Genomic DNA, 17,084 nt, shown 5'->3' with positions numbered 1-17,084 from the left:
ACCAATCACACTGTTCGTTTTAGACACAGACCACACTCCTCCCACTCCCCTTTAATCCTACAGGCAATGCCCAGTTTCCCAACTCTCTCTGAAATGTGGCTGTGGGCACCAGAGACCAGAGAACAAACAAACACCAGCTCGGTCACAACTAGGGGTGTATCTCCTCATCTGTCCCCAACAATGCATTGCGGTGGGGCGTCAACACAGCTCCAGTTGATCCGGAGCAGGAGTCTTATCTGCCGGCGGTAATGGAGGAAGTTCACATTTAAAAGAGTCCTGAGGTCATTTCCTGTGCCGCGGGCTCTGGCAGTACAAATAAAACCAAAGCGTTCTCAGCCCTGCCTTATTTCAAATGCCATTGCTGCTGTTTAAGAGGCTCTGCTGGGCAAGAATGGCAAATGAGCATCTTTATCGGGCTCACAAAAGATGCCTCCGTGTTGCCATCTTCAGTTTTCTTTTCTAAGGATAATGTGAATTCTGAAAGCTGAATGTTTGACCAACCCAGTTCTGGCAGATCATTTACTGAGCTAACCATCACATCAGTAAAATCACTTTTAAACCTTTAAACTTATAAGAAAAGGGATGCATTAAAGGTAACACGGTACTTGGAACTTTCTTACTGACATACAGATCCAGCATTTTATAAGTTAATCCTCAGCGTGTGCGGGACAGTATTATGTGCCAACAAGGACATCCTTCACTAGCCACAAGTTGTGTTTCATTATACTGTAAATAGTAAACTACTCTGAAAGTAAAGAGTAAAAACCGGTTGCTAGGTAAAAAATAGGTAAATTAAGGCCAGCATTTGAACCTCATACAAGCAGGGATGCTAGGGAAGTATTTGGGAGAATTTCAGGAAACTGTCTTGAGTCAGAATTTTGGGCATGATTTCAGATTTTTAAAAATATATTTTTAGGCCATCCAATTGCCCCATTTCTTATTTTAAATACTTGAGCTCCAGTTAGGTTTAAAGTTTGAGCACGACAACTCTGCATTTTAACAACATCAATATCAGCTTATTTAATCATAACAATTTAAGGGTAAAAACTGTGCGGTGGTAAAGTGGTTGTTGCTGTAAGTAATGACTGACCTTGTATCTAATGTGAACTGTACAAGTCTTCTCACATTGTACCTATACTGTAGCTCATATTAATATTATGGCTTTACCTACCATGCTGATGCCTGATATCAACCAGCACCAGTGTCGGAGACTGAAAACATACTAAACCTGTATGAAAATGGATCTTGTTATGTAACTGTTATTCACTCTGCAACTAACTACTGAACAGCTTTGAAAGTTCAGGATTTATGAGACGTTCTGGGCCAACATCAGCCAGTAAATAGTCTTATTACATCCCATCAAAGGCCCAACCAGGATAATAGCTGCTAAACCATGAAGCGCTATGTCTGTGTAATCCCTCAGTCATCCAGGTATGATCCATAGCAAAAATTCAATTCTGTCAAATGGACAAGAGTTTTAGTTTCACCGCTCATCCATGTGGCTTCTTCAGTTCTGATCAGATTGCTGATCTGAAGCTTTTGAAGCACACCAGCTGTGTAGAGAATAGTTACACCTTTTCTCTTTGGTTCTGATTCTCTGTTGTCCTGTTTTTTAGCTCTCTTAGATGTACTGAGGGTCCATTTTGGATATCCACAAGAACAGAGGGTGTTCTGCACAGAACAGCAGCTTGTGTGTCTGAAAAGCTTCAGAGGATTTTCAGACAGCTTGAAATCGCAGTCTATTTCAAACCTACAAACACTTTAAGACAGAAACTGGTTCACCCAAAGGACAAAACCCCAAGCCACAAACAAGTAATGCAGTTTTCTACTTTCAGTGTAGTGACGACTACAGTGAGCATCATATTGGAGAAACTAAACAGCCACTCCATAAGAGAATGCACCAACACCATCGAGAGAGCTCCTCTGGACCCCAGTCTGCTGTACATCTCCATCTCAAAGACACTAACCACTCCTTCGAAGATAGTGAGGTTGAGATCATAGCCAAAGAAAATAAATGGTTTTAGAGGGGAGTTAAGAGGACATTTTTGTTTGGAAAAACAATCCATGTGTGAACAGGAATGGAAGGTTTAGACATAATTTATCTCCTATTTATAACTTCATCGTCAGACATAAACAAGAAAAACAATAGTGATAGTCAGTATGCTAACAGGCGTGAGAGCATCTGAGCGATTACGCAAAATATGACTCAGACGCAGTTCACACTTAGTGTAGTTCAATAGACTTAGCCAACAAACAGAAACTGTAAACAACAGATGTGTTAGCTTCAGTGTCGTTAGCTCCTCCCTTCAGACAGATATAAGGCAGTGTTGACCAGCAATCTGACCAGAACTGAAGGAGCGGCTTGGATGAGCAGTGAAACGTCTTTACTCTAAAACGTTTGTCCAGTTGACAGAATCAAAATTTTTCATTTGCCAAGAACCGCTGTGCTATCCAGCTAATTTTGATGAATCACATAATGTATTTTAAAACCACACTTTAAATGCTTCCTCCATAACACACAAGCTCTATACCACAAAGACAAAAACCGTGCACAGATACAGTGGATACAGTCTTTATATCTATAGATCTGAGCGACATGTAACCTAAGGCGCTCCACAGTCCTAAAGCCTTTAAAACGTTCTCATCCTCTTATATATCCAAACCTCTTGTCTCTGAATGCACAGTTTGTTTGAGTCGCTTGTGTTCCTTTTCAACTCTTCAAGTATGGATGCCCGAGAGCTTACTGTACTGTGAGTTAGAGTGAGTCAATGCTGAAAGATAAAGATTTTTTTTTTTTTTTTGGTTTTGGCAGTGAAGAGGCACAGCGTCAGACAGACCCGCTGTGATGTGAGGAAGAGGATTGATAGCACGACCACTGAGCTGCCAGAGCTCCAGTGCACCTCGGCAGACGGATGGGGAGGGCATCTGGGCCGTGATTAGTCTGCCTGTGCCCTTTGTGTTCCAGCGCGTGGGAGAAGAGGAGAGCAGGGATGTGGACTGGTGACTTTTATAGGGACTAGCAAAGGGGTATGTAGGCAGAGAAAAATATATACAAGATAAGAGAATATGCAACCAAACAGAAAGTACAGAGTGCAGCAGTGTATGTCTGCTACCACTGCAACTATTAGTATTTGTGCATGTGGATGTCACGTTATGATTATTGTGAGGAAAAATATTGGGATTTTACAATTATTCATGATTAGTGACAAAAAAACAAAACAAAACAAAAAACAACAAAACACTGTATTTGTATTTACATTATATAGACTATATTTGATATATTTGATATGACAATGGGTGAAATAATAGTCCTTGGTCTTTTATAATTCAATGATGATAATAATAATCATATTAATAACCTATTTCTTCTGCGCACACAAGTATGCGCTTTGTTCCTCCAGCTGATCCTCACATGGCCAAATGCTTCACTTAATAATTTCACTTTGAGATCACTGTTTACGTCAAATGAAGCGCTCTTAAAGCACTTTTGTTTTGTGCCGTGAGCCTCCTGACACTTACTGGACCACATAATTCTGAGGATTGGACACATATTTTTTACCTTTACTTGGGCAAACCGCAATGGATTATTATCTTGAAGATATAGTTGGATCACATGTTAGCGACTTTGGCTGCAGACTTACGACGAGAGGATTTGGATATTGAATTTGTTATTGCGAGGACACAACCCCTGAACTTCTGCCTTTCATTTAGTCGTGAGTGACATGCCGGACTCTCCACAGGCACAGGCACACACACAGACACATACACATACAGACACGCACAAGGACACATGCACACACATGAGGACACATGCACACACATGAGGACACATACACACATGAGAACACACACAGGGACGCACACGCAGGGATGCACACGCGGACACACACACACGGACCTAGACACACATATATGGACAGAGACACACACACACATACACATGGACACTCAGACACACACACAGACACTCACGGACGCACACACGGACACACGCACGCTCGGCATGTGTGACTCATGGCGCGCTCCTCGTTGCATCTTGACACATTTCTGCTGTATACTGTGGGCTCTAAAACTCGTACAATTAACCTACTGCGGCCAAAAATATTGGCAGCAATTGAAAAAAACAGTTAGCTTGACATCCCTATTCTACTAGCACTTCAACCACCACTACTACTACTAATACCTCAGGTTAGAAAGCAACAGATTAGTTACTTTCTAACCTGTCTGCACAGGTGGAGAGTAACTAATTACAAATACTCAAGTTACTGTAATTAAGTAGATTTTCCAGGTGATTGAATATTATATTTTTATAGTATTTTTAAAACATGTACTTGTAACTGAGTAAAGTTTAAACCTAAAATCTACTGCTCTCTGTTGTTCTTTCTATACAAACACAATGTTTAAAAGTAACAACTAATCTGAGTGGTATTTGTGATAAGTACTTTATACTTTTACTACAGAATAATTCTGCCAGAAGTATATTTTGCATTTTAAGCATCTTACTCTACTTTTAATTAAGTACAAAGTTTCATTACTCCACGCTCCAAGAAGTTGCATGTAACATTTGTCTTTATAATGCGTTCTTTTAAAAGCAAATAACAGTGTTTTATACAGCACACTGATGTACACGTGCGTGGGTGTTTATGTTGGGCATTACATTCTATAAGGCAGGACCAGTATGTGCTAAAATACTCCTCCTCCCACACACGCTCCCAATGCACACATCCATCTTCACTGGTATCTGATGCCTCCACTGTGACAATAAGCTGACATACATCAAGTAAACAGTTTACAATGACCATACTACATGCTGAGAATATCTATATCCATGAGGAAGACTTAAGAGAAGAAGAAAAAAACAAACATTGACAGTATGTAATAAATGCAAAACGGGTCATTTTGCTGAATAAGTCATAAGGCTCAATATTGCCCAGTCAAGGTGTTACTCCTAAACATGTTACAACAACGTGCACTGTGTTGGACTATAGCTTGATTAACTTGTCGTACATTCCATTCTTTGTACAACCTGCTCAGTCCTCATAACCGGAGCCAAAATGGCCGCTGTGCAGAATGATTCATGTGTGCAGTTTCTCATGTTCCTCTCCGCCTCACCGCTGTCCATCTATCTTGCACTTCTCTCTGGGTGCGGACCAGGCCCATCCTTTCCACTCGTAAAATACTTGTGCTTATATTTGCGTTTTGGCACAACTCAGCGCTGCATTCCAGCACAATGACTTATGGGAAATATGGTCTCCCAAACAACACAGAGCTAAGCCTGTGCTGAGCCTGACGCAGGTCAGCTGGATGTGAACATGGAGAGAGAAAGCCAAGGAATTTTTCAGACTGTTTTATGAATCCCACTATTTCACACAGAGAACATAATTACCTTTTTCACCCACAAAGTTTGGGTTACATGAACATCTATGGAATACATAGGACTATTAAGATTCCCCATAGGAAAAAGATTAAATTTGGAATATGAGGTGTACAAAAGCAGAAAAGAACATAAGAACTTCTATTTCTTGGGTTGCTTCAAATCAAATAGTCACCCTCTCATTGTATATTGATTGATACAGTATACGTGTTTTTAGCAATGGCCATCTACCCTTTCTGACACTACAATTCATCAAGACATGAGACAGGAGCAATACAAAACTACACAGTACAATTATTAAGTTCTGTTTCTGAAATATTTGAAAGATTTCCTGAGGGCTATAACTTTGCATAGCTCACTTTCTTCACTGCTTTACACCCCATCCCTCTCCCACTCTCTTAATCCCTTTTCTGACCCCTGGACACATTCCTTCTTTGGACATGGGCCGATCTTGTCTTTAATAGCCCACTAGACACAGAGAGGGGCTGTCCGGATAATCAGACCCTCTTCTAGTCTCCAAAAGGCAGGGGGTTTGACCTGAGAGCATGCCTGGCAGGATAAACCCAGGGTTAAAAAGCCAGCTTCACCTTGAGAGGCCACTGCGAAGCGCCTGGGAACCCACAGAAAGCAATTAAAAGTATTGATGGGACTTCAATAGCTCTTAAACAGACACTGGCAGACACCTCAGGCCAAGCAGCGCACTAATCTCTCTCCTCTCACAGCCTCATTTCTGTCATTCACAGCGTCTTTACACAGCATAAAACACGACGTGCGTTTACGGAAGGAGCGGCAGGCAGGGGGCAGCACACAAAAGCTGAGTGGGTAATGTGATAGTGATGAAAGTGTAAAATTGATCCGTCACTGAAGTTGGTCAAAGGTGGTTTTCCAGTGAGCCGCTTTGTTACTTGTTCAAGCAATAAGATTTAAGAATGATAAAATGGGACAAGTGCATATTGTTTGAGCTTAAAGATGACCAAAAGAAGAAATCTGTCAACTGGACAAAAGTCATGTAGAGAGACTCCAAATAGTTTCTTCAGTTCTGATGTAGCTCTGGTAAGGGACTAGTTAACTGTACACAACTAGGGCGAGATATATTTAACCTCTTAGGACCTAGAAACATATTTTGATTTGTCTAGGCCACAATGCAATTTTTTAGAAGAACAGCAACAATGCAAAAATGTCCAATTTAGAATATTTTTAAGCGTTTAGAATGTTCAGAATATTTTTTTATTCAAATTTTTTTTTTTTTATTATTATAAAGGCATACGTCTTCCTGCACCTGTTGACAGCACTTCACATGAGACACTTTGTTCCAAGACGCACAATTGTTATTTCTCATTTTGTTTTTACACTCAGGGCAAATATTTCTGTGTTCAGGCATTCAATAAATAGTTTTAACAAATCATTATCATCATATATCAAAATGATCAAAACGTAGAACAAATGTCCTCATGTGTGGACATCACTTTCCTCAGAAACTACATAATGTAAACAGATAATTCTTTGTTATTTGGGCTGATCGGGACCTGATGAGAATAAAGACAAAGGGAAATTAATGAAACATGTCATGCAAGAGCTTGGGTCTTAGCAGGTTAAGCCAGTTCTTTACCAGAGATGCCAAAACTGAAGAAGCTACTTGGATAAATGGTGAAATGTACTCACTCTAAAAACCTTTGGTGGTGGGTCATTTTGAATTTGGTTTGTATAGAATTTTCAGAAGTTAGTAAAAGCAAAAAAAATCCATATTAAAGTACAACATAAAGCTTTACCCCTATATATCCAGTCCAATTGCCAAATAAAGCAGGTAGGAACAAAATGTGCTGCAGTTCATTTATTAACACATTTTATCTTCCCATTATAGGCGCCATTTTGAAGACTTTGGACCATTCAAAAGATATTGTTTTGAACTGCCAAATGTCATAGCAACAACCCCAAGTTTTCATCATTCTTAAACCCACGGATAAGAGAAACTTGCATTCTGACACGTAGAGTCCCAGACCGTTCACACACAAAAAATGTCAAAGTTTACATCAACGTGACAAATTAATGAAGACAAATTGTAGAAGAGAAAAAGAAACCACAAATTGCGCTCGTATGACATCACAGAGAAGGGAGTATTGGCTTACACAGCTGTCCCAATACAAATGCGCTCCCAAAGCTTTCCAAGAATCATTCCGGACTGATTTACGGTATAGTACTTTGTCGGCCAACCTGTAAAGTAGTTTGGCTTTCGCTGCTATCCTAATTGCAAGACAATTCCTCCAGATCGACAACCGCTAAAGCTAAACAAAGAAGCTAATCACTCACCTTTGCACTGGTTGGTGTTCTTGTCCAGAATGGCCTTAGTTGACACTATTTTCCCATACCTGTAAGGAACAAGAAGAAACATTTTAAGAACATTTTAACAGCTAGAATTCATCAACAATTACTGTCCCACGGTGCTGAGAATATGTTTTATCTCCATACTCGTTGCCATTTAGTTGCAACCAACAATTTGCAGAGTGCCCAAATGTCAGAGTCCACTGGAAGTAGAAAGCACTTGAGGTTAATAACATTATGTGCACGCTTGACTTCAAACCAAAGTGTGCCCCCCTGACATTTCCCACAGTCACTGAACATTTAGAAAGGTCTTAAGGCTCTGAGCTACGGCGAATGGGCCACAGGTTAAAGCGGAGTTTGGGTACATTTTAATACACAATAAAAATGTTAAAGTTGATTAATTACTGCTGTAGGGAAAATGCATGCAACATCTATGTCAGGGGTCCGTAACTGCTCTTAAAAAGCCACATGAGGCTCTTTAAAACCTCCAACGCGGCTCTTTTCACTTTGATTTTGTTTGTAGCGTACCAAAGAGCATTCATTCTACTGAAATAGCTTTAATGTATTTATTTTTTTACTATTCATCTGAGAAAATCCCATGTGTAAAATCCAAAATAATAATGGTAATTTTGTAGAGTAAATATTACACATAAAATGCAGCAGAATGTAGAAAATTACATATAATTTACCCCCAAACCTCCCAAAAACACTTCAAAGTCCAAAGTCCTCATAAATACAAAATGGTACATGTTATTTATAATGTATCAATAGCTGCAAACAGTTGACTTACTTCTTTTAAATGGCTTTCTGACTTTCATTTGGTTTGAAATGGGTCAGTGCAGCTCTTTTGCTGTTAAAGGTTGCAGTTTTAACCGGCAAAGAACATATTAGAACTATATTTAGAACTATATATTTTTGGGATCAATATTTATCTTGTGCACATTTTCATTGCACTACTGGAAAATGTTGGGTTCTTTTTTGGCTATATGATAAGATTTAAGGGTGAATTCATAACTTTGGCTCATTACAGATGCAAACAAAGTACTAAATGTTTCATTCTCCTGTTTGTTATCGTGTTTGTTATCATAAAATGTGTTATTGTGACAGGCCGACTCCATATATGACTTAACACAGCACTGGTCTGCGTACTTTATCACCATCACGCTATATGGGCTCTAGTACTTCTGCATGAAAGAAGGCAATATTGTACTTTTTAACTCCATGAAAAGCACCCTCACTGAGTAGGGCTGGTTAAGCTGACAGGTGCGGTGCATGCAGAGTGCCTTATTAATTCCCACAGACAGAGTGACCATACTGTTTGAATGGCAGTGAGTTATTCCACGTGCTTGTCTCAGCTAAATCAGCCTCCTCTTTTTGCACAGGAGAAAGTAGAAGCAGTTCTCAGACGCCGCAGATTTACTAATATTACAACGTGCAGATTTCACAAATGAATACTTCCATTGTGTCCTTGGGCAAAGCACTTAAAGGGCCCATATTACACTATTTTCTGATGCTTGTTTAACATTCACAATGACAATGAAATGTAAACTGACGGCAAATATTAAGCAAAAATATTATTCAAACTTTTAATCACATATCACTATAATTCCTTTATTAAAAATACATAGACTATGATAGACATAGATGTCTGTTTAGGTATAACTCAAAACTAATGCGCAACCAAACAAACGAGCACATGCGTGGACATACACAGGTTTAAGTTTCACTTTAGTTTTCGTTGCTTTTTGTTTTGATAACTTAAAGATTTCACTCTGTGGATACCTGAGTGACGGAGGATGATTATGGAGCGTTACATGGACTCATTTGGCTGCATCTTACGCACATGCTCTCCACATTAATATATTTACTACACATTTACCTGGGAATTGCACTTTTACCAGGACTAAGGAGGGTTTTTTTTTTTTTTTGGCAGAGTTTGGTTCCATTATTATTATGTGTTTGGTTTCAACTTTACGCACAGACGCTGCAGACTGACTGCATATTATTAACACTTTGACTTTGAGACACTGTAAAAGTTCCCCACAGGAGTCTTCTGTTTAACGGTCACAAAATACACTGCACTTTTGGCACTTGGCACAGATGTTAAAACCCAGTGGCTAAAACATGAGTGAGTTATTTGTTGGTGCAGGGGGCAGTTGTGACTTGTGTTGTGACTTGTGTTTTGAGCACCTGCACTCCTGTTAATTCAGTACATTTACTGGTTCATTGATGCAGACATTTAAAGCCAAGAAGCCGAAGGTTGACCAGCGTTTGATGTTTTACCTCAGAACAGCTCGGTCACACTGACCGTCCAGGAGCACAGTATCTTGAGTTCAGGTATTGTACCTATCAAGCGTATATTCATCGTTTCCCTCTGGTATTGTGTCCTAAATTTCTAAACCAAAACTTCTAAACTTACCTGACAGGAGCGTGGTTAAAGTTTTGTAACAGCCTGACTCTCCTTCCTTTTCAGGGTCCTGTGCCTATGACATTAAGTTATATATATTCACTCTTCAAAGTCTATAACATTATATTTGGCAAACCGTGAAGTTTAGTCACTTCCTCTGCATTTTGTTAGACCCCACTTGCTTTTTCAGACTTATTTAATGGCAGTGAACTGTGTGGATGTTGTATCCATTCTGAGATATAAATAGGTTGTACCATAATTGGCTATTTTTTATAAAGCATCAATACAAGGGGAGAGGGGGACAATAAGAGGGGAGAGGGGAACACTAGTCAGCAAGAGGGGGGGGGGGGGGGGGGGGGTCTGGACCTCTGCCCGTCCCCTCCTTACCCCCCGTGATTTCTGCCTGTATACTTGGAGTTGTGTTTTGTTTCATCCACACGTTTAAAACACAAACCCTGCATTTTTCCGAGTTCTCCTCTATGACAGAAAACTCTCTGTTCCACCTTGTGATGTCATGTGGTGATACAGGAAATGCTATGTCATGTTTCTCCAAGATCGCTCCTGCTAGCGTTAGCCACACATTTGATTGACAGTGTTGTTAAGGCAGGAAGTGGCGTTACCTTCAGCAACCTCGCTCTGGATTGGCTCTTTGGGTGTTATGATACTCACAGAGGGAATTCCAAATATGGAAATCCGCTCTAAATTCACCCCTGTAACTGCTAGCCTCAACGAGCTTCATTTGGGCAGAGCCGAACGCTATGGGTGATGTCACATACAGTCTATGGTGTGGATGTGTGAGAGGTTCATCATCCATATTTCTGATGAATTGCAAAAAGTTGTTCTGATTATTATTATCAAGGGAATAAAAATACATTGAAATGCTGTGTTTCTATAGCAGTCATCCTTAAATATGTCTATCTGCACATACAGGAGAAGCAGTGGTGCATCCCGGCACATATTTCAGCAGCAGGGATAATTGTGCCATTTCTCAACGAGTGGCGGAGACTCTATTTACTGCCCGCTGCGGTGGGGTGGGTGGTGGATATGAACTGATGAGCTCAAGAGAGGAAAACTACCAGCCCGCACACAAATATAGATAGAGCATACAGAACGCTACACAGCAATCAGTGAATTGTCTCTCTTTCCACACCAGATAAACAGGCCTCTCCAGCTATAGGCATCCATAATCTACGGCAACAGAAGAGGGCCAATGTTTGATCACACTGAGACGCACTCAAACACGAGGACTGGAGGAGCGCTAAGTGTTGGTTTGATCAGAGCTGTGCAGAGAGAAATCGGGGGAACAGCGGTGCTTCTGTTTTTCGGGGGAAATTGTGCTAAAATAAAAAGCAACGTGGAATGAGACACTGCGATATACCTTATTAAACCGCCAGGGTGTGAGTCTACCTCATTTTCACCCTAGGGATCAGGGAAGTATTGCAAAAAAAAAAGAATTTAGCTATTTCACCAAGGTCGAAGTTGTCATTTTCTGATAATCTAGAGATGACTATAGGCATGGCTGCCAAATTTGGATGTGGGCAATTTTGGAAAAAACCTACATGGCGAGAATCCAGATAACGATCAGAAGATATTGGAGCAATCTGAAGAAGTGCCAAAACATGTCTTTAAATGCTTTTTTGTTGAGGTTTAAGTATCAGGCAAATGTGAAAGAAATATAAAGTTACACAGAAACTTTATTTTCCTGGCCGAAAGATTACGACATGCATTTGTTAGATTTGAATTTTAATCGTATCTTTTTACAACATTTTGGGACAGTTTTTATGATAACACTGCACCCAATAGTGGATTTTGGACACATTTCAAAACACGTCATTCTCGATTATGCTATTGGCCTCCCTGATGACCGCCAATGACTCTCAACAGGCAAGATGGGTGCAGTGACTTGCTCAAGGACAATCGCAGTTTAAACAAGCCAGATCCGCGATTGTACTGACCACCTTCCACATATACACACTACCAACTGAGCTACTGCCACCCCAAAGGGGTGACATTATGCAATCCTCAATGTCATCTATTTGGCTTCTATTTGGCCTTTTAAAGTTTTTAGTTGCAAAATATACCAAAAACAGTTTATGCTTGCTTGCAATTCATTAAATACTTCTTAAGGTTTTTGTTTATTACCATATTTGTGAACTGCTAACAAGTTGTTGCTTTTGCACTTGGAAATTGTTGAAAGCCTGCCTTTTGGCACAAATTAAGGGAGACGTTGTCATTAAAAGTTTGTTTGCACTCTGGGGAAGGCGAGGACAGTAGCGTTTGGGAGCTCGCTCATCAGCACTCTCCTCATTAAGCGTTAAAGATGGCTCGTCACTGCGTCCTCTCCGTAGTCTGCAAGATGAAGGAGGAAGGTGGCTGTAACAAAAACATATCAGGAGGTGCTAAGGGGTTGAACAACATATCTTATTGTGACTTTTCTGACAAGCGTTACAATTGTGATTAGATTTTCAATTCATTTTTATTTGTATAGAATTCTGCTCAAAGTTCACATTTTAGATATGTCCAGAAGCATAACAGTTGACAGAAGACTAATACAGCGATATAAAACAGTAGCTCAGGTGGTAAAGTGCTTGCCCTCTGAACCAAAGGTTGGTGGTTTGAGTCCTGATCTCCACATAAACATTGTTGTTAGCAATCAGTGAATTTGGCGCTTGAGCCCCAGCTGCCACAGTTGAATAATGTTGTTGGGCACTTGCCTTGCCCCCATTGTCACAGTGTCATACACTGGTGTATGGATGTGTGTGTGATGAGTGGTTCCTTGATGTAAAGTACTTTGAGTACCTGTGCTTAGGCCTGTGTTCATAGAATAGACTTTAAAGCAGCTCTGTTTGTGTACAAGTCTCTCCGTGGCCTGGCACCAAAGTACATCTCCAACATGTTAGTGCCATATGAACCATCTCACACTCTGAGGACTTCAGGGACCGGCCTCCTGCTGGTGCCCAGAGTCAGTTTTATGAAGCCAAAATCTGGAACAGTCTTCCTGGTGATGTGAGACAGACCTCTACTGTGACACGGTTTAAATCCAGGCTCAAACCGGTTCTGTTTAACTGTGCATATGACTGAAAGGTTTATATTCTGCAACTCTTCTCTTTTAATGTTAATTTTATGATGATTATTTGTGTGTTGATTTGTTTGTTTTGTAATTTTAATGTCTGTAAAGCACTTTGAATTACTTTTGGATGAATTGTGCTATACAAATAAACTTGTCTTGCCTTGCAGATAGACAAGCACTAAATGTTTCTTTTTCTTCTTTTTCCAGAGACATTTAGTTTTTTGCATGGGAAACAATTCAACTTAAATCACTGCAGTCTTTGTGATTGAAATCGCAGTTTCGCTCTGATTGCAATATATCTCTCAGCTCTAACGCCCCTGTTCACATGTCTCCTTTGGGCCAGCTGCAGCATGCTTTGAAGTGGCAGGTCCTACACTGAGCTTCTGTGGCTGGGACGCAGGGCCTGTCTCCACTAATACTATTTCAATCACTCTCTCTGCGCCCTCTTATCTGCCACAGCACTGGTCTGCGTCTTCTCCCCCAACAAATCTCCCCCAACTACAGCCTCTCTATTACCCATGGCTGTATTTATTTCCTCCTCCTCTTCTAATAGCAATCCCACGATAATCATTTTCTGATGCAATGTCAGATCAACCAGAATGAGCCGATACACCACATATGAAACAGCGCGCGGAAAAAATAGAGGACTTAAGGAGATATTTAAGGCTAGGAAATTGGACAAATCGCAGTGGATGTAAAACATGTCGTTCCATTGACAGCTGTCAGAGAAATGATAAGTTCGGAGCGGAGCCGAAAGCTAGCGGGTGACACTGCCGCGATTACATTTCCGCCCGCAGACTGGAGAGGCTCTTAGCGACGTGTGGGCAGCTGGAGAGAGGAGCAGAGACGTCGCCATGGTGCTACAGGATAGACAGACCACCCAAGTGTAGAGCGAGGACCAGTCATCTCTATAGGACGCCCTGGATTGATGCGAGCGTGGGTGTGTGCGTGCGTGCAAGGCCTCTATTTGGACTGAGAAAAGTTGGCTAGTAACCAGATGGCATCGTGGGTGGTTGTGAAGTTAGCACTCTGTCATCACAGCCAGAAGGTCACAGGTTTGATTCTCGTGTCAAGTTGGGCTTTGCATATTCTCCCCATGTCTGAAAATGTTTAGTTTGGGTGCTTCCGTGTTCCCCATCAAGCCAAAAACATCCACCGTTTGGCCAAGTCTCGCTAAGCACTCCCAAATCTTTGTATACGAATCTGTATTTTTGTACCTTATCTGACACATGTTTTTGCTAACCTTGCTACTTTTTTTTGGCTTTTTGTTCATTCATTGTAATGTGTGAGCGAGTGGCTGAGTGATTTCCCATCTGGATCACTAAAGTTAGTCTAAGTCACCCACATGATCACTATATTTTTGACAATATAGTCTCAGATAAATGACTCGTGAGTACAATTTCTTCGCAAAACTGGGGATGTTTTTGCCATTTTTATGAATAAATGACTTCTGTGGCTACTTATTAGTTCATTCTGCTATTTATTTGCTGCACCTCGGGTCTTTTAAAGATACAGAATATTTTAAAATGGGTTTACTGGGATTATCCTGCTTGCATCGGTGGTATTAAGTAGTTTCAATGTTATCATTTATCGCAGTATTTCTCTGTAGTGATATATCCTGCTTCAAAATGTGCCATCGTGACAGGTCTAACTACAAGTGTTATGTTTGTGAAAAATCAACTGAAACTGAGGTCTCCCTGGTGAAAGGATGATCCAATACAGGAGACACATTTCCCTACAAGTAAAAATAAGTTTAATATATGCAGAGGTGGAAGGTGACGAAGTACAAGTAGTTAAGTACTGTAGTTAAATCGAATTTTTACGTATATGTACTTTACTTGTATAAGTGCATTTTACAGTGGATACTTATTACTTTTACTTCACTACATTTGAGAGCAGGTATCTGTACTTTCTAGTCCACTACATTTTGAAACTGGACTGACACGTAAAAAGTACTTTTCATGTGATTTCAGAGGTTATTTTTACCATGTTTGCAGTATCATCCTGACTAAAGTTTTCGAGTTCGAGCTTCGGCTTTGAGTAAACAAATATAAAAAATGCAAAATTCATGAGCAAAATGAAAAAAATGGATTCGTGTTGCTACTGTTGACCAAAATATACAGTTTTTAAATCAATATCACTACATTTAACCCTTACTTTTTACTCTTAAAGTACATAATACAGTAAATGGGTAGTTAAATACTTTTTCCTGTGATACTGAACAACTTTTTACCTCTGTATCTGTACCTTTTCTTAACTAACAAAACTGAATACTTCATCCACCACTATATATGACGTACAAATCAAGTGCTTGTGTACATCCAACCATTAACTTGTACATAAGAACCTTCTTCTAAACTGTAGGCAGAATCTATGGTTAACATTGCTTTACTAACAGACTACAAATCCCATGCAAAATTCATTGGAGATACGTTACCAGAGCTATAGGAAGGAAGGTGTGCTCAGTGCAAATTATAAGCAGGAGCACGTGTAAAAATCACAGCCATGTTTGTACAAAAGCAGTCCTTTCTTCTCACTCAACAGCTCTTTTAAGCACATCGGCAGCACCTGTGTACAGGATGTGGCAGGTGTGCAATCTACACCTCACAATAGAGAACAATGACTCCCATTTATCACCTCTCCTATGGCTCTTTATACACAAATAATTAGCTGAGTATGGAATGCAAATGGTGTTTTTCGCGTATAGGAGCAGGTGCAGCTAACAACCGTACACATTTGCCATTTCAAATCTGTTTTCTAAGACTGCAAAACGTGTCAATATGTCATCCCAGTTTCCTTACGGTGAGGATTTGTGACAGCTTAGGAAAATAAAAAGCGCAAATGCCTACAGTATGGTGTCAGTAACGCGGAGAATAACCTACAACTCTATGCTTTTGTGTTTCGTTTTGTTACTCTTTGATGGTAATGCAAGAGACAGGTGTCACGGTGGCGCAGACAAGGAGAGGATAGAAGAATGCAAAATGGCTTCTTAGCACTTCAAAGATAGAGCGCAGGTACAGGGAGCAAACATAAAGAAAATGACAGATAAAAATAGATGGGATGAAAGCCAAGTTTTTGCATAGCTCGTGTTTATATTGAACTGTATGTGGTGCTGTCTTGTCATTGTAAATCCGAAATAAGTCTATCGCGAAGGCAAGCGCAGCAGCTGGCCCTGTCTGTTTTATAGCGGATCACACGTCCGAATGGCTGGCACATTACTGTATAAGCTATGCAGTTCAGACAGAGGTCGAATCTTAGACCCGCTACCCACTGGGATTCTGTGTCCTATTTAGAATATTTAACAGGCTTAGAGCTGGGAATTAGAAGAAACTTTAGATGTATCAAGTGTAAAGAAAGGTGACAGAAAGAAGGCTGGTGTGAATAAACAAAAAGGGTAAATCAGTCTCGGAGGAGGTGGACACAAAGTTGAGCATCTGGTCAATGAGCCACCACTGAGCCAAAGTCATGACCGCACGGCCTTTGGTGGTGACAGCGGCGATGCATTGTTAAATAAAGTAAACAAGTGCAGATGAAAGAAGAGGATAAGGATGCTGTGAGGCTGTGGTGAGACCTGCCGAGGAAAATAGAGGAGGGTGAGGGAGCGCAACTGCAAAAACGAAGGGCCTTTTAGAGGGACTTTTAATTTTATGATTACAATGTGTCGGAGGCGATAGGAGTCAGACGATGGCGGTTCGATTCACGCTCTCGACGTACAAAACATCGTCGGTTGAGTTATTGTTGTGTCCTTGTATGAATGTGTGTGTGAATAGGTGATTGGTTGATGTAAAGCGCTTAAAGGTGGATAAACGCTATATAAAAATGCAACTATTTACCATTTTATTTTTAGTTACGCTAGGTCAAGAGGCCCCGTCACTTTCTGGTCTCCCTGGAGATGTTATTTCCTTGCAGAGAAT

General features: G+C 40.5%; 1 protein-coding gene across 3 annotated transcripts in view; it reads right to left on the bottom strand.

Moving 5' to 3' along the window:
• The window catches only part of rbms3 (RNA binding motif, single stranded interacting protein), a 376,836-nt gene that overhangs the window by 233,339 nt on the left and 126,413 nt on the right, over positions 1-17,084 (bottom strand). For all 3 annotated transcript variants that reach the window (XM_055225567.1, XM_033975024.2, XM_055225568.1), the window contains exon 3: positions 7,682-7,740. In XM_055225567.1, coding sequence (XP_055081542.1) covers positions 7,682-7,740 — 59 coding nt within the window. The remainder of the gene's footprint in view (positions 1-7,681; positions 7,741-17,084) is intronic.

This window comes from Periophthalmus magnuspinnatus, chromosome 11 (assembly GCF_009829125.3).
Source record: "Periophthalmus magnuspinnatus isolate fPerMag1 chromosome 11, fPerMag1.2.pri, whole genome shotgun sequence".
Lineage (NCBI taxonomy): Eukaryota > Metazoa > Chordata > Actinopteri > Gobiiformes > Gobiidae > Periophthalmus > Periophthalmus magnuspinnatus.
This window is presented reverse-complemented; position numbering and strand designations above follow the sequence as displayed.